We start from the raw sequence: 22,705 nt of genomic DNA on the forward strand, positions 1-22,705 counted from the left end.
TTTTTTTTCATCTAGCTTTGAATTATTCAATAAATAATTGAATGAACAGGGGACCTTGTGTTTTATTTGGCTTTTGTTTTTTGTGTTTATGGCTGACTCAGAGAATCCATAGGGGGAGATCACTGGTAGAGCAGGATTGGTTCAAGCATTCTGTGTTAGCCATTGCCAGATCTGCCTTATCTCCTGTACTTCATGGCTAACCACAGGGTTCTTTCCCCAGTGAGTACCCACACTCCTCTCTCCCCAGCTGCCAGGCACACACCCTCTTCATTGTGAATATACCTCTGCTTCCCCATGTGCACATCCTGCTCTCTCCTCAGTATGCTCACGCTTTGCCCTCCCCTCAGTCCATCGTATTCTGCCTTCTCCAGTTCTCCTTTAAATCTCAGGAATCTCTCATTGAATCACTCCAACTTTATTTTGGCTGAGGGTTCAGGGCAGGGGTGAGCTGCACACATGGACTCTTCGTTGGGCACAGGTGGCAAGGCTGAGCTTTGTGGGCAGGGGCAGGTGCATTAGGATGTTCCTGCTGTGCAGCTTAGTGATGCCCAGGGGCCCTTCCATGTACACAGGACAGGAGTACACGGCCAGGCCGCCTGGGGGTGGCTGGTCCTTGGTGCTCTGGGCCTGTGTGCTGACGCTGACCAGAGGCAGAGGACTGGGCTGGCTGGAGGAACTGTCCTGCAAGACCCCAGCTATCGGGTCCCACTCAGCATGCAGGAGCTGGAGCCCAGTCAGCAGCAGCCCCATCTCTGGAACCGGAGGGTTGGGGCCATTCTCCACCTGGGGGCGCCAGAAATTGGTCAGGCAAGGCTAAGGAAGCTGGAGGTTGGGGTGGAGTTGCATCTGAGAACGGGGGTGGGGTCACAAAAGGGTAACCTCAGGAAGAGACAAGGTGGTCTACTGTGGAGTCAGGGACCTTGGGAGCGTGATTGGGATCGAAAGGCGGCGAGAAGATACCCAGAGGCGCAGAGGATTGCTGTTCAGCTCCAGACGTTTCTGCGGTGCCTGACAGAAGTCTGAGTCTCGGTTACCAGGAAGATTCCGGCTGGGCAGGTACTGGTCCGGAATGGCCGTGGCTAATGCAGCCTCCCAACGCAGTGCCAGCAACAGGCGGCGCGGGCGTCTAAAGGCTGACAGGTGGAAGACACGCTCTGATACTACCGTGCCGGCGCCCGAGACCAGGTAGCGGGTCAACAGCTGTCCACGGCGCGACAGTTGTCGCAGCCAGTGCCAGGGCGGCTGCGAGCCGGCAGGCGCATGGGGTCGCCAAGGTGGGGGTAATCGACCTGTCCAGAGAGCCTGGGCCACAGCAACACAGCGCCGGGAGGCGCACGGGGGTGCGCCTTTCAGCTGCTGCGACAGGCAGTCAAGGTCGCGTTGCAGTATGTCCACCAGCTCCCTCAGTTCCAGCGCCTCGGTCTCTAGGAAGCCCTGCAGAGGCCCCCGAGCCTTCGGTCCCAGCACCGCCCACTCGGCGCTGAACTCACGTTGGTGAGTGGTCCCGGCCAGCAGAGACTGCAGAGACTCCAGCCTCCGCGCAGCTTGCGCTAGGCGATGCCGTAGCCGCCTCTCGGCGCGCCAGGCGCCTCTGCGACCCTCAGGAAGCCAAGCGGGTGAACAACGCTGCAGCGCCCTCAGGAGGGCGCGACTCTGGTGTCGCAACAGCCAGGCCTGGGGGCCTGCACTCAGTCCGCAGATCCGGGGTTCAGGTGGTGTGGGCAGTAGGTGCATCTGGGCCTTGCACTCTGCCAGAGCATCCAGCTCCCCTAGATCTTGGGGGTTGGAAGTGAGGGGTGAAAGGCAGATGGACTCGCTTCATCTCCAGACCGGAGGGAGTAGGCCTTCCACTGACCCTCTACATCACCACCCCAGAAATGAGTGAATATTGCCCCCCATCTACCTTCATTAGTACTGCTGTCCGCATATCTATGGGGGTGGTGGTACACTGCCCTCCTCCTCACCCCAACACAGGTACTTGACTGGGGCTTACCTGGGCCAGGCATAAGAGTGGCCAGCAGATACTGGGGCGTGTGGGGGTGTGTCCAGCTCCAGCTGCTGGGGCTCAGGCAGGCTTGAGTGAGGCTTCTCAGGGCCTCTCTATCCTCGGTGTCCCGCAAGGGACCCCCATAGAAAACCGAAGCTGAAATTGAAGTTGTAGGCCTTCCAGCCCCTCCAGTTTCTACCATTCCCCAAACCAAAGTCATGCATCATGCTCTAATCTCTCAGTACCCCCACCCCACCCCTTTACCAGCTATCTTGGGTGCTGATGGCTGCATGGGCATGGGAAGGGTCTCACCGGCCAGCTCCTGCATGGCAACACTGGGATTGCTGAAGTTGGCCCACAGCTGGTCATGGGTCTGAAGAACCTGGGTCAGGGTCACCTCACTCCTGGGAGAAGGAAGTGGGATGTAGGGTTTCAAGTACCATCTCCATGTTGAGGATGCTCAAATCTTTATCTCCAGCCCAAATCTCTCTCCTGAGCTCCAAACTCATGGGGACTCACTGGTTGTTGCTACTTGGCACCTCAATTATAACTTTCATGAAATCATCATTTTCCCCACAAAACCGGTTCCACCTTTAACCCTGGCTTCGTAGGTTTCCAGGGATCTGATCTTTCGATCTTGCCAGTGGGTCTTGAGCTCAGAACACTCTATGCACATGATTTCATGTAGCCTCTGTTTTCATATTCAGTCACCCAGTTGTCCAAGGCAGAAATCCAGATTCCCCCATCTTCCTCACTGTGCTCCCCGACCCCATATTTATTCTCTCTCCCTCCTGTGACTACCCTCAGCCATACCACTGATACCACTATGTCTTTCCTGGAGACTGCCACAGCCTCCTAAAAACAGTTCTGCTCACCCCCAGCCCTGCACACTCTGGTCCATTCTCTACACTGCAAGTCAGCATGATCTTTTCAACAGACACATAGCATCATTTTTCTCCTACTTAAAACTTTCCAATGGCTTTCCACTGTTCTCAGGATAAAATCAGGTCCATTGCCATGGTCTAAAAGGCTCTTTATGACTAACCTTGCCTCTGCATACTCAGTCCCCAGCATGGCCACCTCAGTCACACTGGAGTCTTCTCCCTCCTGCTGAGCTTTCTTTCCTCTACTCAGAAAGGCCCCATTACCACCTGATCTGCCTTTCTTTCAAGACTCAATTCAAAGCAAAATGATTTCCCTTGCCCACACACTTTGGAGCTTGCCAGAGATGAAAATGTCTTACTCATCCCAGTACACGGAAGATATTCAGTGTTTTCTGGCTGACTGACTGACTAACCGGATGGGTGGGTCCCTTACCAGCGCCCCTTGTGTGCCTGCAGTCTCGGTCCATAGAGCTGCCGGTGTAGCAGGAGGCCATGTAGGAGAAGTAGAGGCAATGCCTGGGTGAGTGGTTGTACACAGAGTTCCTGCTGGGCTACCCCCAAACTGTCGATCAGGACTCGGCCCAACTCCAGGGACTTATCCCAGAAAACAGGCATGGAGTACTGAGTCAGCATAGCTGGGGAGGAAGAAGAGCGCTGAGTCAGCACAAGGCCCTTCCACTATGAGAGCCTGTAGGGAGAGGCTCCTCACCTGGCAAGGAAGCAATAGCCTCTGCAGACGCAATAAACCAAAGGCGGAAATCCCTGTGGACTGTGGCCAAATTCCTGCTTGCAGGTTGGGCTACATGCAGTTCTGACTCCATGTCTGAGATCACTAGGGGTCAGACATGGAACTGAGATCAGGCCTGGGGTAAGGAGTCAGACACAGGCCTGAGGATCAGGCTTGAGGCTGGCAATGGGGAGTCAGACACAAGGCCAAGGGGACAGGCTTGGGGCTAAGGGGTCAGCAATGAGGACTGAGAGTTCAAACCCAGGCCCAAGTGGTAGGGTAGGGTCCTGCCTTCCATCTCTAGGCAGCAGACCCACCCTTGGCTCCATCAAACAGGTCCAGCAAGGGCTGAAGCAGCGATTTTGGCCAGTGAGGCATCAGATGACAGTTATCCAGCACCATCCAATACCCGTTGTGCATAGCCTGGCATAGAGTGTTGACTACTCCTGGGACTGGGTCCCAAGCTTCAGAGCCCAGAGCTATCACCTGCAGATGTTTCTGCCCCTAGGGACCAACAGACAGATGGCAGAGTGACTCAAAAGGATGATGGGGTGACCCAAGGAAGCCAACCTAATGCCACAAGGGCCCTGAAAGACTGAGACATCCAGAAAGATCCATAAGTATGCTGAGAGGAGGTGCCCACATCCAATCCCAGCTCATAGGATTCCCAGGTCACTGTGTGGCCAAGAGGCTAGACTCAAACCTGCTCATGCTTGGCAGCCAGTTTCTGGATGACAGTGAGAGGGTGCAGAGTGGCTGTGGGGTGGCCAGGTGGTGGCAACAAGACCAGCATGGGTTGAGTAGCCTGACTGTGCTCCAGGAGCATGGTGGAGGCATCTAGGGTTTCATCCAGGGGCCGGCCCAGGAGGCTGGTGGTAAAGTCTGCCAGGGCACCTGCCAGACGTTCAGGTCGCAGCACGCGCCACAGGATCAACTTCTGGAGGAGGCTGAGGGGATCAGGACTGGGCCCAGGAGCAGGGCCCAGCACTGTGGATGACAGTGACAGATAAGCCTGCCAAACATTGGAGTGGCCTGCCAGGGATGCACGCAGGCCAGCAAATGGGGGCAGCAGCTCTAACATCCCACACTCCTGCCATGCCTTCAGCCCTATCCAGGCTGGTCGAGCCATGCCCAGGACTGGCTTGCTCTGGCCTGTGCTGGGAGAGGCTGCCAGTCCAGGCCAAAGTGCCAACCTCTCCAGCTCTGATGCTTTTCCTGTCACTCGCAGTAGAGCCAGAGCACCCAAGGCACCCACCAAGGGTACTTGGGTCAGGCCCAGGGCAGCTACTGTGCTGTCCAGCAACTGGCGGGTCAGCTGTGCTCTCAGCTGCAGTAGATGGCTGGCCAGGTCTTCCCCTGGCTGGATCTCACGTTGCTTCATGCTGTTCAGAGCCTTCTTGGTGGCTGCCAGCCACTTGTCTGGGCTCATACGGAAAAGTGGCAGCAGGTTCTGCAATGGGCTTAGGGCCTGAACCAAGGCCATTCCATACCGGACCACACGCCGATAGGGTGCCCATAATGCCACCTCCTGCAGTCTCATGTCTTCCAGCTCCTCGTACTGGGCACGCAGCTGACATAGCCCTGCCTGGGCCCTCACCATGGCCCGCAGGAACTTGGCTGGTTTCTGTTGTTCTAGATTCTGGACCAGCAGCATCGCCAGCAGCCGCTCCTGCATAATCAACTCATTGCGTGGTCCTGGCCCTTTCCCATACAGTCCCCAGGTGTCCATACTCATCCCCCACCCCTACAGCCCCTCCAATACTCATCCCAACCCAAAGACTGGGGCCCTCAGCAGCACCTCAGCAGACTCCATGGCTTCACAGGTATCCAGGGTCCTGATCTTTATGTCTTGCCAGCGGGTCTCGAGCTCAGGGCACTCTACACACATGATTTCATGCAGCATCTGTTCTTCTAGTACTTCCATGTTCAGGCCCAAGTCCAGCACATTCAGCCTCTTCAGCAGGTTACAATCTAGCACTAGGAGTCATATGAGTGACGCCTAAGCCCCTTCCCCTTGGCAGAGTCAGGGGTGTGGGCAGCATGGGGAATGTTTCCCCCTACTATGCTCTAGGCCAGGGGGGTGAGAAGCCCTCTTAAGGCTAGTCTTGGGGGCTTAGTTTGACCAGAGAGCTGTGCTGGCAACATGCCCAATGGGCCTCACCTTTATTCAAGGAGCTGAGGGGGAGAGTAGTGCTCAGATAGAGGCAGAAGCCAGGCTGCACCTGGGGTGGGCTCAGCTGCTCCCGCTGCAGCAGCCACTTCAGTTCTTGACACCCAAGACCCCGCTCCATGTTGGTCAGTAGCACGGGAAGGCCTGTGGGGGGGAGGCAAGGGCATGCTACCCAGCAAGCCAGCAGGCAAGCCCCCCATGCACAAGATTTGGTTCTGACCAGCTCCTCCCTGGCTGATAGGAGGGTTCTCTTAGGACTCTTCAACCTAGTTAGTGCTTGGGATGAAGGATGGGAGCTGATGTGAGATTGGGATCTGAGAGCCTGTGGGGGTCACAAAATGGAGGCAGGCCAGAAAGGGACATGGTGAGTGGGGACCAGTTCTCACCACTGGAAGCTGCCTCCTGGAGCCGAGGACCCAACTCTGGGTCAGCACCTGAGAGCACGGTGAGGTAGGGAACAGGAAGAGACTGAGTCCACAAGGCCACCTTGGACTTGTTCTCTCTCCTGTTCCCTTCTTTTGCTTGTTCTGTCTTCTCTTGCTCTTGCTCTATCTTCTTTTCTTTCTCTTCTGCCTCCTTAAGTTTCTTTTCCTCTGCCTTCTGCTCTCTTAGCTTGACCTCAGCCTCCTCACTCGTCCCATTTCCATCATCTTCCTCTTCCGAATCATCCTCATTACCTTTCTCCTCTTGATTTCTCATGAGGCCAATCCCTGGGGCAGAAAGATGCAGAGGAGCTGCTCTTAGGAGCAGAATTAGGCTCCTGGGAAGTACTGTTCACCCGAGGGCCCCATCTTATGGGAAGGCCCACAAGGAGGCTTCCTTAGGAAAGTTGCCTAAGCTCTCTTAATTTCCTTTATCTGTAAGATGGGGTTGATATTAGTGTCTACCTCTAGGGTTACTGTGTTGAGTAAATGAAATAATACATATAAAGCACTTAGACTGGCATGTGTAAGTATCCAGTAAATGTTAGCTATCATTGTTATTACTCTAAAATTCTGAGGGGTCCTAGTCATCCCTGAAATCAGCTCCATTTTTGCCCTTCCTTTAGATTTTGTTAGAAGAGTCAATGAATTTCCCTTCTTTACCTAAGATAATTCTGCCCCTAGCAACTAAAAGAGTTCTCCATAATACAGAACTCCATGCCTAGAAGTAGTGACTTGTAAGTGAAAGGCCATAAATTGTGGAATTAGCCAAGTTATGGGTGGTGTGGCAGATACGGATGTTGGTTAAAAACAGCCATTCCCAACTCCCTTCTCCCTGGCTGCCTCTACTTTAGAAGCTGGAAAAGATAAATGTGTTTTTTCTAGGTTCTTTGCAGGTAGGTGTTGTCAAGTCCACAATTTTGGTGTATTCATTTTCTATTGCCATAAACTTACTGGCTTAGAACAACACTTATTTATTATCTCACCGTTCTATAAGTCAGAAGTCCAGAACAGCATGCATGGAGTCTCTGCTCAGGTTATCACTGGGCTAAAATCAGGGTATTAGCTGGGACTGCAGTTCTCATCTGCAGATTAGGGTCCTTTTCCAGGCTTACTGATTTCTGGCAGAATTCATTCCATTCTCTCTCTTGCCCTGTAGCCCCCTCCATCTCTAAGCTGGCAATGATGCAGAGAATCTCTCTGACTGCTCTTTCTTCCCTCCTCTCTGTTTTTAAGGTCTCATATGATTCCACTGGGCTCACTAAATTAATCCAAGATAGAATGTCTATCTTTAGGTCAACTGATTAGTAACCTTAATTACGCTGCAAACTCTCTTTCACCATCTGATGTAACATAGTCTTGGCATAGGAGTAACACAAGAGGACAAAGATCAAGGGCAACAAAATTATGCCTACCACATTTGGCTATTCATATTTCTAGAATTTTTTTTGTCTTCCTGACAAACAGAAAGAAATGACCGTCAAGAATTCCAACAAGATGCTTGGGGGTGCAGCAGCCATCTTTCAACCATGATGTGTAAGTTAGTTCCCTGGGGAAGAAGGGAGGGTGCTGTAACAAATTATCACAAATTTCGTGGCTTAAAACAACAGAAATTTCTCTCTCACAGTTGTCAAGAACAGAAGACCAAGGTGTCAGCAGGGCCCCGCTCCCTCCAAAGGTTCTAGTGAAGAATCCTTCCTTGCCTCTTCTAGCTTCTAGTGGTTTCAGGCATTCCTTAGCATGTGGCTGTCTAACTTCAGTCTCTGTCTCTGTCGTCATGACTTTCTCTGTGAATTTGTGTCTTCTCTTCTGCCTCCTTTAAGACACACTGAATTTATGGTCCACTGGGATAACCCAGGACGATCTCATTTGTAGGTCATTAATCCAATTACATCTTCAAAGACCTTTTCTCCAAATGTTACAGTCACAGATTCCAGGGATTAGGACATGGACATATCTTTTGTTTTTTGTTTGTTTTTTTAAAGGGATTATTTATATATATATATATATTTTTTTATTTCTCTCCCCATTCCACCCCCCTTGTCTACTTTCTGTGTCCATTCGCTGTGTGTTCTTCTGTGACCGCTTCTATCCTTATCAGCGGCACTGGGAATCTATGTTTTCTTTTTTGTTGTTGTTGCATCATCTTGTTGTGTCAGCTCTCCATGTGGGCGGCGCCATTCCTGGGCAGGCTGCACTTTCTTTCACGCTGGGCAGCTCTCCTTACGGGGCACACTCCTTGCGCGTGGGGCTCCCCTACGCGGGGGACACCCCTCTGTGGCAGGGCACTCCTTGTGCGCATCAGCACTGCGCGTGGGCCAGCTCCACACGGGTCAAGGAGGCCGGGGGTTTGAACTGCGGACCTCCCATGTGGTAGGCGGACGCCCTATCCATTGGGCCAAGTCTGCTTCCCTGGACATATCTTTTGGGGAGCCATCGTTCCACCTACTACAATGTGATAAGCCAACATGCTATGGATTGTACAGCAGAAGAGAGAGAAGGAACCTGAGTGCTTGAAGGCAACATGGAAGCCCTGCAACAATCCGCCTGCTTATCTCAGTATTTCATAAAATGTGAGATAAGTAAATCCCTATTTGTTTAAGCCATGGTAACTTTTTAAAAAAAATTTATTCATCCCCATGCATGTTTTTATACTTTATTAAATATGTTTTTATACTAATTTAGCATGGTTTTGAGTGTGCTTAAAATTATAAAAATGCTAAATTGTACATAACTTCCATCAACATTTTTTTCCCCACCCACCACTATGTTTTTGAGATTTATTCATGTGGCTAAACACAATTCCATTTCATTCTTTTTTTTTTTTTTTTCTGCACAGTATTCTTTTGTTTGAACATATTGCAACTTATTTATTCATTTTCCCACTCAGGGACACTGATAGAGCCTCCAATAATTCTTCTAACAAATTATATTGTAATGATCATTATTATGCTTGTCTTCTTATGTAACACTACTCTTTCACTGATGAGTGGAATGTTGGATTGTAGTTTATGGGCCTCTTCCGCTTTAACAAACACTGCCATGCTGTTTTTCTGAGAGGTTGTAACATTTTAAGCTTCTTTCAAAACTGCATAAGAAGGATCTTTTCTTGAAGGTCTTTCTCAGTACTTGGTATTTTAAGATACTTTAATGTTTTCTTATCTGGTGGCTATGAAATGATAGATCGTATTGCTTTAACTTGTGTTTCCATAGTTACTAGTGAGTTTAAAATTTTTTCCGCATTTTTTAACAAATCAATTTTATTGATACATATTAATAAAGTATAAATCCACCTAAAGTGTACAATGGTATACATATAATCACATAACTGCATTCATCACTTCAATTATTTTTAGAGCCTTTTCATTATTCCAACAATAATAAGAATAAAACAAAACAAACTCATCACCTCTCAATCTCTCTATGCTTCCCCTGTTGTACACAGCTGCTATTCTCTTTCCATCTCTCTATTTGTATTTATATTTTATAAAAACAGTCTTATATATGCAAAATCACCCATGTTCATATTACATGAGGTTTCACTATGTTATACATCCCCAAATTATGTTTTTTAGCTTCCCTTCTATTATTATACATGACCTTAGACTTAGCCTTTCAATCACCATCACACCCATGTAATAGCTCTGCTAGTTACAAACACAATGATGTGCTTTCACCATATCTACTCATTTCCAAAGATTTACAACCTGTTTACCAAATCTGCACAGATTAACCCTCAGCTATCCATTCTCTAGCTCTATTCCATTTTCTGATGACATATTCTAATTAACTCCTTGAGTTTACACAATATATTTAGTTCATAATAGCACAATCATACAGTATTTGTCCTTTTATGTCAGGACTGCTTCATTTAACATAATGCCCTCCAGGTTCATCCATGTTATTATAGGCTTCATGACTACATTTATTTTTACCATGGCATAATATTACCATGGCATAATATTGTGTGTCAGTGGGTGAAAGGGAAAGTCTAAGGACATGTGTATTGTTAGGAGGAAAAAATGTAACATGAGACTGTATAACACAGTGAAACCTCAGGTGAAATATGAATATGGATACTATTTTCATGTATAAGACTTTTTTTTGAAACTGAAGAAAGGTACTTTAATATTACAAGATATAAATATCAGGCAAAAATACAACCAGGCAAACTATGGACAGTAATATAGTAATGTATTTTCAATTTCCCATTAAGAGTAAAAAAAGTAATATATCAAGGAAAAGAAACTATAGAGGAGGTACTACATATTGCATGACTCCATCTATACAAAATAGAAACACAAACTAGAGAGACAGAAACAGAATAACAGCTATGTATGGCAGGAGAAGCATAGTGACATTGAGAGGTGATGAGTTTTTGTTTGTTTGTATGTCTGTTTTTTGTTTATTATTATTATTATTGGAATAATGAAAATACCCTCATAATGATTGAAATGATAAATGCATAACTATGATTATACCAAATACCTTTGAATGTACACTTTGGAAGGATTGTATATTTTGTTAGTATGTATCAGTAAAATTGATAATTTTAAAAATAAAAAACTAAGCTGCCTATAGAACATTTTAAAAAATTACATTGTGTTTATACACCACAATTTGTTTATCCACTCATTAGTTGATAGACACCTGGGTTGTTTTCACCTTTTGGCAATCATGAATAATGCTGCTATGAATGTTAAATGTGCAGATGTCTGTTTGTGTCACTGCTCTCAGTTCTTCTGTGTATATACCTAGTAATGGTATTTCTGGGTCACATGGCAAGTCTATATTCAATTTCCTTAGGAACTGCCAGAGAGTCCTCCTCAATGGTTGTACCACTCTACATTCCCAACAGTGAATAAGCATTCCTGTATCTGCATATCTTCCCCAACACTTACAGTTTTCAAGTTTTTAATAGTGGCCATTCTAATAGGTATGAAATGATATCTCATTGTAGTTTTGATTTACATTTCCCTAATTGCTAGTGATGCTTAATGCTTTTTGATGTGTTTTTTCACCATTTGTATTTCTTCTTTGGACAATTGTCTTTCAAAGTCTTTTGGGGAAGCAGACTTGGCCCAGTGGTTAGGGTGTCCGTCTACCACATGGGAGGTCCGTGGTTCAAACCCTGGGCCTCCTTGACCTGTGTGGAGCTGGCCCATGTGCAGTGCTGATGCATGCAAGGAGTGCCGTGCCACACAGGGGTGTTCCCCGCATAGGGGAGCCCCACGCGCAAGGAGCACGCCCTGTAAGGAGAGCTGCCCAGTGCGAAAGAAAGTTCAGCCTGCCTAGGAATGGCACTGCACACACAGAGAGCTGACACAACAAGATGATGCAACAAAAAGAAACACAGATTTCCATGCCGCTGACAACAACAGAAGCGGACAAAGAAGAACACACAGCAAATAGACACAGAGAACAGACAACTGGGGCAGGGAGGAAGGCGAGAGAAATAAATAAATAAGTAAATCTTTAATAAATAAAAAAAATAAAGTCTTTTGCCCATTTTTAAATCAGGTTGTTTGTCATTTTTTCATTGAATTGTAGTATCTCTTGATGCATCATGGGCCCTTACTGGATATGTGATTGCCAAATATTTTCTTCCATTGAATTGGCTGCCTTTTCATCCTTTTGACAAAGTTCTTTGAAGTACAGAAGTATTTAATTTTGAGGAGGTTCCATTTATCTATTTTTCTCTTTTGTTGCTCATGCTTTGGGTGCAAGGTTAAGAACCTACCACCTACCACAATATTTAAAGAAGTTTTCCTACAATTTTCTTCTAGGAGTCACTTTCACATTTTGGTTCTCCATCCATTTTGTGTTAATTTTTGTATAAGGTATGAGATAGGGGTTCTCTTTCTTTCTTTTGGTTATGGCTATCCAGTTCTCCCAGCACCATTTGTTGAAGAGGATATTTTGTCCATTAACATGGACTTGGTAGATTTGTCAAAATCCAGTTGGCTATAGGGGTGAGGGTATATTTCTGGACTCTCAATTCTGTTCCACTAATGAATGTTATCTGTCTTTATGCCAATACCATGCTGTTTTGGCCACTGTAGCTTTGTAATATGTTTCAAGGTCAGGCAGTGAAATTCCTCTCATGTCACTCTTCTTTTTTAGAATGCTTTTGGCTATTCAGGTATACTTTCCCTTCCAAACGAATTAGATAATTGCCTTTGCTACTTTTGTAAAGTAGGCTGTTGGAATTTTTACTGGTATTGCATTGAATCTATAAATCAGTTTGGGTAGCATTAACATCTTCACAATATTTGGTCTTCCAATCTATGAACATGAAATTTATTTTCATTTGTTTAAGTCTTTATTGATTTCTTTTAGCATTGTTTTGTAATTTTCTGCATATAGGTTCAGGACTTCTTTGGTTAAATTAACTCCTAGGCATCTGAATCTTTTTGTTGCTATTGTAAATAGAATATTTTCCCTGATTTCCTCCTCAAATTGTTCAATACTAGTATAGAAAAACGTTACTGATTTTTGCTTGTTGATCTTGTATCCTGCCATTTTGCTGAACTCATTTATTAGTTCACGTAGTTTCATTGTAGACATTTCAGAATTATCTAAATATAGGATCATGTCATCTGCAAATAGTGAGAGTTTTACTTCTGCTTTTCCTATCTGGATGCCTTTAATTATTTTTCTTGTCTAATTGCTCCACCTAGAACTTCTAGTACAATGTTGAATTGCAATGGTGCCAGTGGACATGTTTGTCATGTTCCCAATCTTAGAAGGAAAGCTTTCAACCTTTTCCCATTAAGTATGATGTTGGTGTGAGTTTTTCATATATGCCTTTTATCATATTGGGGAATTTTCCTTCTATTCCTATATTTGGAAGTGTTTTCTTCTCAAGAAAGGATGTTGGAGTTTGCTGAATGCCTTTTCTGCATCAACTGAAATGATTGTGTGGTTTTTTTTCCTTCAATTTGTTAATGTAGTGTTATTACATTGATTGATTTTCTTACATTGAACTAGCCTTGCATGCCAGGAATAAATCCCACTTGGTCATGATACAAGTCTTTTGATATGTTATTGGATTCGATTTGAAAATATTTTGTTGAGAATTTTTGTTATCTATGTTCATTAGAGACATTGGTCTGTAATTTTTCTTTTTAGTGTCTTTATCTGGTTTTGATATTAGGGTGATGCTGGCTTCATAAAATGTGTTGCCTAATTTTCCCTCCTCTTCAATTTTTTGGAAGGGTTTGAACAGAAGAGTTTAATTCCTTCTGGGATGCTTGGTAGAATTCGTTTGTGAAGTCATCTCATCCTGGACTTGTCATTTTGGGGAGATTTTTCATGATGGATTCAATTTCTTTAAATGTGATTGGTTTATTAAGTTCTTTTATTTCTTGTAACATCAGTCTAGGTAGTTTGTGCATTTCTAGGAATGTGTCCATTTCAACTAGGTTGTCTAGTTTGCTGGCATAGAGTTTCTCATAATTTACTCTTTTTTTTTCTCTATCTGGTTGCGTCATTGTCTTTTTGGTTTGTCACTTCGCCATGTGATTAACTGTGTGGCGGCCTGTACCTATCTGTGCAGGTCTGGGACATTTTTTTTCTTTTTTTACCAGGAGGTCCTAGGGATTGAACCCAGGTCCTCCATATGGTAAACAGGAACTAGATTGCTTGAGCCACAACCGCTTCCCTGTAATATATTATACTTTTCTTCCCTCCCCCTCCCCCTCTCCCTCCCTGCTCTTTTTATTCCAACCTTTCACTTTCAGCCGTTTTATATCCCTGGGTCTAAGGTGAGTTTCTTGTAAGCATTATATGGATGGCTCATGTTTTTTTTCCATCCATTCTGTCAGCCTATATCTTTTGTTTGGGGACTTTAATCCATTCACATTCAATGATGTTACTGTAAATACACTATTTACTTCCACCATTTTATTTTTTTTATTTTCTTAATTTCATCTGTCTTTTTACCCTTTTGGTTATCCTTTCTGCTATTCGTTCTTCTATACTTTCCTCCAAGCCTCTTTTTCCTGTCTTTTTCTTTCAGGCTTTATGGTTTCCTTTAATATTTCCTGCAAAGTTGGATTTTCTGTCTGAGGTACCAGGGGCTGGGAATTGATCCTGGGACCTCATATGTGGGAAGCCAGCACTCAACCACTGAGCCACACTGGCTACCCTGAGTTGGTTTTTTCACTTGCTTTGTTTGCGGTTGTTTTTGTTTTTTCAGGAGGAACTGGGAACCAAATGTGGGACCTCCTGTGTGGGAGGCCGGTGCTCAACTGCTTGAGCCACATCTGCTCCAGGGGACTCTTTTTTATGAACTCTCTTAGGTTCTGTTTGTTTGTGAATATTTTATACTTGCCTTCATATTTGAAGGACAATTTTCCTGGATAAAGAATTCTTGGTTGGAAGCCAGCAGAAGCCCCGGATATTGCCCAAGGACTTTATCATTGGGCCCTCCTAGGGGACTGATAGTGGGGTAATCAATCAAAACAGCAAACAGCTGAGACTCCTCCTAGGCCATTAGCAAAGGAGTGGAATAAATTTTAACAGTTCAAAAAAAAAAAAGAATTCTTGGTTGGCAGTTTTTCTTTTTCAGTATCCTAATTGTATCATACCATCATTTTCTCACCTCCATGGTTTCTGAAGAGAAATTTGTGCTAAATCTAACTGGGCATCCCTTCTATGTGACGGTTTGCATCTCCTTTGCTGCTCTCAGAATTTTCTCTTTCTCTTTGATGTTTGAAATCCTGAGTAGTATGTGTCTTGAAGTAAGTCTCTTTGGATTTGTTCTGATTGGGGTATGCTGTGCTTCTTGGACATATAAGTTCATTTCTTTCATGAAAGTTGGAAAATTTTCAGCTATTAGTTCCTCAAGTAGTTTTTCTGCCCGCTTTCCCTTCTCTTCTCCTTCTGAACTCCCATGGCCTGTATGTAGTTGCCTTTCATATTGTTACTCAACTCCCATTTTCTTCCACTCTTTTCCCTCTCTCTTCTTTGCTGTCACCAGTCTCAGCTCTTCTGTCATTAGTATCACTTATTCTTCTGTCATTTTGAATCTGCTGTTATATGCCTCTAATATGTTTTTTAAAAATTTATTCTCCCTCCCTTCCACTGCTTGCCCTCGCTGACTGCTCTCTTTGTCCATTTGCTGCACGTTCTTCTTTGTCTGCTTGTCTTCTCTTCTTGTCTTCTCTTTAGGAGGCACCAGAAACTGATCCCAGAACCTTCTGATGTGGAAGAGAGGCACTCAATCACTTGAGCCACTTTAGCTCCCTTGTTTGTTGTGTCTCTCACTGTGTCTCCTCTGTGGTTTTTGTTGTTGTGTCATCTTGTTGTGCCAGCTCTCCATGCTGCATAGGACAGCTCTCTGCCACACAGGTCAGCTCACTTTCACCAGGAGACCCTGAAAACTAATCCGATGACCCTCCATTTGGTAGCTGGGAATCCAATCGCTTGAGCCACATCCGCTTCCCTCCAAAGTGTGTTGTTGTTTTTTTAGATTTATTTTTTATTTCTTTCCCTCCCCTTTCCCTCCCTCCTCCCAGTTGTCTGATCTCTGTGTCCATTCACTGTGTGTTCTTCTGTGTCTGCTTGTATTCTTGTCAGCGGCACTGGGAATGTGTGTCTCTTTTTGTTGTGCCATCTTGCTGCATCAGCTCTCTGTCTGTGCGGCCCCACTCCTGAACAGTCTGCAGTTTTTTGGTGCAGGGCAGCTCTCCTTACAGGGTGCACTCTTTGTGCATGGGGCTCCCCCACACTGGGGACACCCCTGTATGGCACGGCATGCCTTGCGTGCATCAGCACTGCACATGGGCCAGCTTCACCACAAGGATCAGGAGGCCCTGGGTTTGAACCTTGGACCTCCCATGTGGTAGGTAGATGCTCTCTATCCATGGAGCCAAATCTGCTTCCCTCTAATGTGTTTTTTATCTCACCTATCATGTCTTTCATTCCCATGAACTACTACTTTTCTATTCAGGTTTTCAAATTCTTCTTTGTGCTCGCTCAATGTCTTCTTGATGTTGTTTATTCTTTTCAGCGATAATGTCTTTCAACTCATTTATTTGATTTTGGACATCTGTGTGCATCTTTTAATTAGTTGTCTTCAACCCTGCATCTCTTCTGGGGCTTTCATATATTCATTAACTTGGGCCATTTCTTCCATTTTCCTAGTATGGTTCATAATTTTTTGCTGAAGTCTGGGCATCTGATTACAATGGTGAGTTTACTCAGATGCTCATTTTTTCTCTCTTTTGTATAGATTTTGTGGTGAGAGGCTGTGTGTTACTGCTATTCATTGATTCTTGGTTCAAACTGGGTCTTTAGGATTGTCCTTGTTAGCTGCCCAACTGGGAAATGGCCCCAGTAATGGGTTGCAGAACCCCTTCCTAGGGCTTGGGGAGGGAGGATATAAAGGCAGGAAAAACCTCTCTTACTTACTCTTAACTTCCTCACATGCACTTCCTTCATCTGCCAGTAAATAGTGCTCTTTGCAGCCCTCTATGTTCAATACCTGGTTGGAGTATGTTTGCTGCAACATGCAACATGAACTGGATCAATGTGATATAGATTCCTGCCTGGAGACTAAGAGCCTTGTCATTCAAACTTTCTCAGAGACAGTTCTCCAACTTTCACTGGCAGCCTCCTCTGTCTTCCAGGGTAGGAAATAATTCCACTCCCCTCCGAGTCCTCAACAGTCAGTCCCATTTAGCAGGGAGGGAGAATGTGAGGGTCAGATCTCTTTAGTCATGAGCTGGCTTCCAAGGCAAACAAAGGTGTGGCCCCACCTGACCTGGAAGGGCTCCTGGGACCCAGCAGACCAAATCTGTGGGTGAAAAGCTGAGTCAGCCTTAGGCCATCTCCCTTTCTCTCCCCTTTCATGGAGGGGTAGATCCCTGGTACTCCTTTGTCTGTAACCACCGGCCTGAGACTTGAGTATTTACAAGTGTCTTTAGCGTGGAGGAGAGTTGGCTGTAGCAGCTGCTGCTTTTAATTCAGTTTTGCCACTGCTATTCTTTTCCTTTGCTTCTCTCTCTTCTTGGTGGTGTCTAGCCTTTCCTTCATGTCCTACACCATAGAAGATATTTTCCAGGCCATTTCTGCCTGTCCTTTAACTACTTTTCTGGGAGAGAAGGGAATCTTGTATCTTTCTAATCTGCCATCTCGCTGGCTGTGACTTCATATTTCCTCTTAAGAGGTCTCTTATTTCTGCAGGGTCAGTGGCAATGCCCCCCCCCCCCATTTCTGATTTTATTTATTTGTGTCTTCTCTCTTTATTTCTTTATTAGTCTAGCTAAGGATTTGTTGATTTTGTTGATCTCAAAGAACCAACTTTTGGTCTTGTTGATTCTATTGATTTTCTGTCCTCAATTTCATTTATTTCTGCTCTGATCTTTACTATTTCTTTCATTTGGCTTGACTTGGCATTAGTTTGATGTCTTTTTTCTGGTTCCTCCAGGTGTTCCATTAGATCCTCAATTTTAGCTCCTTCTCCCTTTTAATGTAAGCATTGAGGGTTACAAATTTTCCTCTCAGCATTGCCTTTGTGTGTCCCATAGTTTTTGATATGTTGTGTTCTCATTTTCATTCATCTCAAGGTATTTGCTGAATTCTCTTGCAATTTCTTCTTTGACCACTAATTATTTGGGTGTGTTGTTTCATCTCTATACATTAATGACTTTTCCCTTTTTCTGCCCATTATTGATTTCAGTTTTATCCCATTATGATCAGAGAAAATGTTTTGTATCATTTCAATCTTTTTAAATTTACTGAGTCTTGTCTTTTGACCCAATACATGGTCAATCCTGGAGAAGGATCCATGAGTGCTTAAAAAGAATGTATATCCTGCTGTTTTGGGGTGTGTTGCACTATAAATGTCTGTTAGGTCTAGTTCATTTGCCATATTATTCAAGCTGTTTTTTTATTTATCCCCTGTCCAGATGTTCTATCCAATAGTGAGAGTGGTGTATTAAAGTCTCCAATTATTATTATAGAGACATATATTTCTCCCTTCAGTTTTGCCAGTGTACATCTCATGTATTTTGGGGCACTCAGGCTAGGTGCATAAATATTTAGTAAAGTTATTTCTTCTTGGTAAATTGCCCCTTTTATTTATATATAATGACCTTCTTCATCCCTCATAATAATTCTGCATTTGAAATCTATTTTGTCTGATATGAGTATCGCTACTCCAGCTCTTTTTTGGTTACTATTTGCATGAAATATTTTTATCCAACCTTTCACTTTTAACCTGGTTGTGTCCCTACTCTGAGATGGGTGTCTTGTAGTCAGCATATAGATGGGTTATATATTTTTATCCATTCTATCAGACTATATATACATATTTTAAGATTTTATTTATCGCCCCCCTTGCCACTTTTCTCCCGGTCTGTTCTCTGTGTCCATTTGCTGCGCATTCTTCTGTGCCTGTGTGTCTTCCTTTGTTGTGTCATCTTGAGTGCTAGCTCTCCACAGGCGTGGGCCGCAGGCTGTCTGTGGGCGCGGACCAGTCTGCCTTCACAAAGAGGCCCTGAGACACAAACCCAGGGCCTCCTATTTGGTAGAAAGGAGCCCAATCGGTTGAGCCACATCCACTTTCCAGTTTATATCTTTTGATTGGGCAGTTCAAGCCATTAATATTCAATGTTATTACTTTAAAAAATTTTTTTTGAAGATTTATTTTATTTATTTCTCCTCCCTCCCCCCGTAGTCTGCTCTCTGTGTCCATTCGCTGTGTGTTCTCCTGCATCTGCTTGCATTATCATGCGACCCTGGGAAGCTACATCTCTTTTTTCTTGCATCATCTTGCTGCATCAGCTCTCTTTGTGTATGGTGCCATTCCTGGGCAGGCTGCACTTTTTTTCACGTGTGGCAGCTCTCCTTGTGGGGCACACTTCTTACATATGGGGCACCCCTATATGGGGGCTCCCCTGCGTGGCATGGCACTCCTTGCATGCGGCAGCACTACACACGGACCAGCTCACCACGTGGGTCAGGAGGTCCTGGGTATCGAACCCTGGACTCTCCATATGGTAGGCGGATGCTCTACTTGTTGAGCCACGTCTGCTTCCCTGAAAAATTTTTTTTATTGCTTTAAAGGCATTACTTACTTCATTTTGTCCTTTGGCTTTCTTTGTCATATCTTGCTATTGTTTGTCTTTTTACCCTTTAACTTACACTTATTAATAATCTTCATTTCTATGCACTTCTCCAAGTCTCTCACCCTTATTTTTTCCTTTCAGGCTGCGGCATTCCCTTTAAAATCTCTTGTAATTCTGGTCTTTTGGTAAGACTCTATCAGTTTTTGTTTGTCTGTGAAAACTTTGAACTCACCCTCATTTTTTTAAAAGATGTATTTATCCTCCCTTTGCCCCTTGCTTGCTCTCTGCTCTCTGTGTCCATTCACTGTGCATTCTTCTGTGCCTGCTTATCTCCCTTTCTTGCATCATCTTGCTGCACCAGCTGTCTGTGGGCATGGGCCATCAGCTCTCCACAGGCGCAGGCTGTCTGCTCTCTGCAGGCACGGGCCATCAGCTCTCCGCGAGGCCAGGCTGCCTTCACAAGGAGGACCTGGGACACGAACCCAGGGCCTCCTATATGGTAGATGGGAGCCCAATCTGTTGAGCTACGTCGGCTTCCCTCACCCTCATTTTCAAAGGAAAGTTTTGTTGAATACATAATTCTCGGCTGGCTATTTCTATTTCACTACCTTAAATACATCATACCTCTTTCTTCTCATCTCCATGGTTTCTGATGAGAGGTTGACACTTAATCTTATTGAGGTTCCCTTGTATGTGATGTTTTGCTTTTCTTTTGCTATTTTCAGAATCCTCTATTTCTGACATTTGTTTCTCTGAATAGTAGGTGTCTCAGGGTAGGTTTATTTAGGTTTTTGCTGTTTGGAGTGTATTGTACTTCTTGTATATTTATACTTAGTCCTTCATAAGTGTTGGGAAGTTTTCAGTCATTATTATTCTCAAATAATCTTTCTGCCCCTTTCCATTCTCTTCTTCTGGGACACCGATAATGTGTATGCTTGTGCATTTCATGTTGTCTTTCAATTCCCTGAGGTCCTCTTCTATTTTCTCTATTTTCTCTTTCTGTTCTCCTGTCTTTCCCAGTTTGTATCTTCTGTCCTCAATATCACTAATTTTGTCTTTGTGCAATTCAAATCTGCTCTTATGTACCTCTAATGTATTTTTTTTAAAGATTTATTTTATTTATTTCTCCCTCACCTTCATTGTTTGCACTCACTGTTTGCCCTCTGTGTCTGTTGTGTGCTCTCCGTGTCTGCTCGTCTTTTTAGGAGGCACCAGAAACCAAACCCAGGACCTCCTATGTGAGAGGGAGGCACTCAATTGCTTGAGCTGCATTTGTTCCCTGCTTGTGTCTCTCGTTGTGTCTTCTCTTTGTGTCATCTTTTTGCTTGAGCTCATTGCACCAGCCTTTTCCATCAGCTCATTGGCTTACTTGTCTTCTTTAGGAGACACCAAGAACCAAACCTGGAACCTTCCATGTGGTAGGCAGGTTTCCAACTGCTTGAGCCACACCCATTTCCCTCTAATGTATTTTTAATCCCATCCACCATGTCTTTCATTCCCATAGTCATTGTTACTTTTATTTTCAGGCTTTCAAATTATTTTTTATGCTCACACAGTGTCTTCTTAATAGCCTTCATCGCTTTAATCATATTTTCTTTCAATTCTTTGAATTGGTTTAAGGAGATATGTGTGATTATCGTTGATTGTCTTAAATCCTATCTCTCATGAGGATATTTGGTTTGTTCCTTTGACTGGGCCATCTCTTCCTGTTTCTAGTATTGCTGAAAATTTTTGGTCACGTATAAGTATCTGAATATGTTGGTGAATTTACTTTGATGGCCAATTTCTCTCTCTTACCTCTTCTTTTTATTTTTCCCCACAGATCTTTGATATTTGGTTCAACTTATTCTAAGTCTTTAAAATTGCCTAGCTTAAATTATCAAAATTGGGATAGGGGCTCACTAATGAGGTGCAGATTTCTCCTAGGAGTTTGGGTTAAGAGACACCTAAAAGCAGTTTTCTTCCATGCAATTTCCACACTGGCCAGCAGAATGTGCTTATCGGTGCACCTTTCCTCAGAGGTGTTTCTTTCAATCTCCACTCTCCTGTGTTTTTGTCTGCCCAGAGCTGAAATTCAAAGCAGACTCTGAATTCACAGAAGTGAAGTCCCCCTACTCTCCCTCCCTTTTCCCTTGTAACAGGTGACAGGGAGGAAGACATCTCTTCCCCTTTCAGTTGGGAGCAGTGAGCCAGGGGTTTTAAGCTGGATTAATATCTTGGGCATGTTAGATGGGAGTCCTTTCCAGCCACTGCAGGGGTTTGGTAACTCAAATTTGTTGTTTTGGGTTCTTCATCTCTCTATCTCTTATCCTCCCAGGAGTTGCATAGCACTGTCCTGATCTGACTCCCAAAGCAAGTCCCTCGGACAGCTTTTGGCCCTCTCTCTATTGTTTTTGTGAGAGAGTTGAGCCCTGTCTGCTACTCCAGTAAGTTGGGTTTTGTTGTTTTTGTTATTTTCAGTGAAGAGCACACCTAATTAATACAGTGAGTTGGCTGGGGTAGACAGGGATTGGTGAAGGGAGGGTGGGGAGATCAGGATTTTTCTTTTCCTTACTGGGAAGCTATCTAGGTTGTGTGGCGGAGTAGAAATTGACTTATCTCATGGGACCTGGACCACTCACTCACTGAACTTTAGTGGACTTGGTAAAATATATTAGAGCATGCTGGCTAATTCACTACTTAGATAGAAGAGAAAAAAAACCTTTAGAAAAGCTTTATTTGAAGGGAGTTCCTTTCTGCTCATTTCAAGCAATTCCTCTACAGATGATCAGATAGATACTCATGCACCTTGCTGATTTGTAAAAACCAAAATTCTCTACCTCATGCTGCATGGAATAGGAGATTATGTGATATCAGAAGAGTCTGGGGAATCAATCGGGGAAACTGCATCCTCCAGATCCCTCCCAAGTGCTTCTCTCTGCATCTCTTGCTTGACAAAGATAATAGTCCCCTGCCCCCAATTGATTTGGGTGCAGCCAATTAAAAGGGGCTATATTCCATGGCATATTAGCCTAAACTTGCTACTTGGACTCTCTTCTTACTACAGTTCTGAGATGAAGATAGAAATTTAGATAGATGACAGTAAGGTAAGGCTTAGAGGGAGGGGTGGAGGCCCCAGAACCATTGCTAAGAGACAGAAGCATTGAAGGTAGGGGTTTAAATTAAGAGATGAGAATGTACCAAGATTTTTGTCATTGGTTAGTAGTCAATAGAGTCCTTACAAATGAATTCTGCAGGAAAAAGATAAGAGATTTAAAGGAATTACTCAGAAAACCCCCCAAGTGTGGTATAAGGAATCTGTGTTTGCGTAATTTTAAGGCAAATCCAGTGCCTCCATGCCCATCCCAACAGGAAGAGGACATTTAAGGCAGAAGAGTTCTAGAGAGTTCCTCCCAGTTTTCCTTTCATAGGTAACCCCAGGGAAAATAGACAATGAACA

The 22,705-nt window shown here is 44.5% G+C and overlaps 1 protein-coding gene across 1 annotated transcript in view; it reads right to left on the bottom strand.

The window, feature by feature from the left end:
• Nucleotides 1–408: 408 nt before the first annotated feature.
• DNHD1 (dynein heavy chain domain 1) overlaps nt 409–22,705 on the bottom strand; it is a 109,229-nt gene continuing 86,932 nt past the window's right edge. The window contains 11 exon segments of the mRNA XM_058305812.1: nt 409–783; nt 961–1,775; nt 1,994–2,143; nt 2,300–2,391; nt 3,305–3,506; nt 3,581–3,703; nt 3,916–4,102; nt 4,302–5,267; nt 5,397–5,575; nt 5,760–5,912; nt 6,155–6,478. Of these exon segments, the coding sequence (XP_058161795.1) occupies nt 433–783; nt 961–1,775; nt 1,994–2,143; nt 2,300–2,391; nt 3,305–3,506; nt 3,581–3,703; nt 3,916–4,102; nt 4,302–5,267; nt 5,397–5,575; nt 5,760–5,912; nt 6,155–6,478 (3,542 nt within the window). The 3' untranslated portion in view covers nt 409–432.

The sequence above is a fragment of the Dasypus novemcinctus genome, chromosome 10 (assembly GCF_030445035.2).
Source record: "Dasypus novemcinctus isolate mDasNov1 chromosome 10, mDasNov1.1.hap2, whole genome shotgun sequence".
Classification (NCBI taxonomy): domain Eukaryota; kingdom Metazoa; phylum Chordata; class Mammalia; order Cingulata; family Dasypodidae; genus Dasypus; species Dasypus novemcinctus.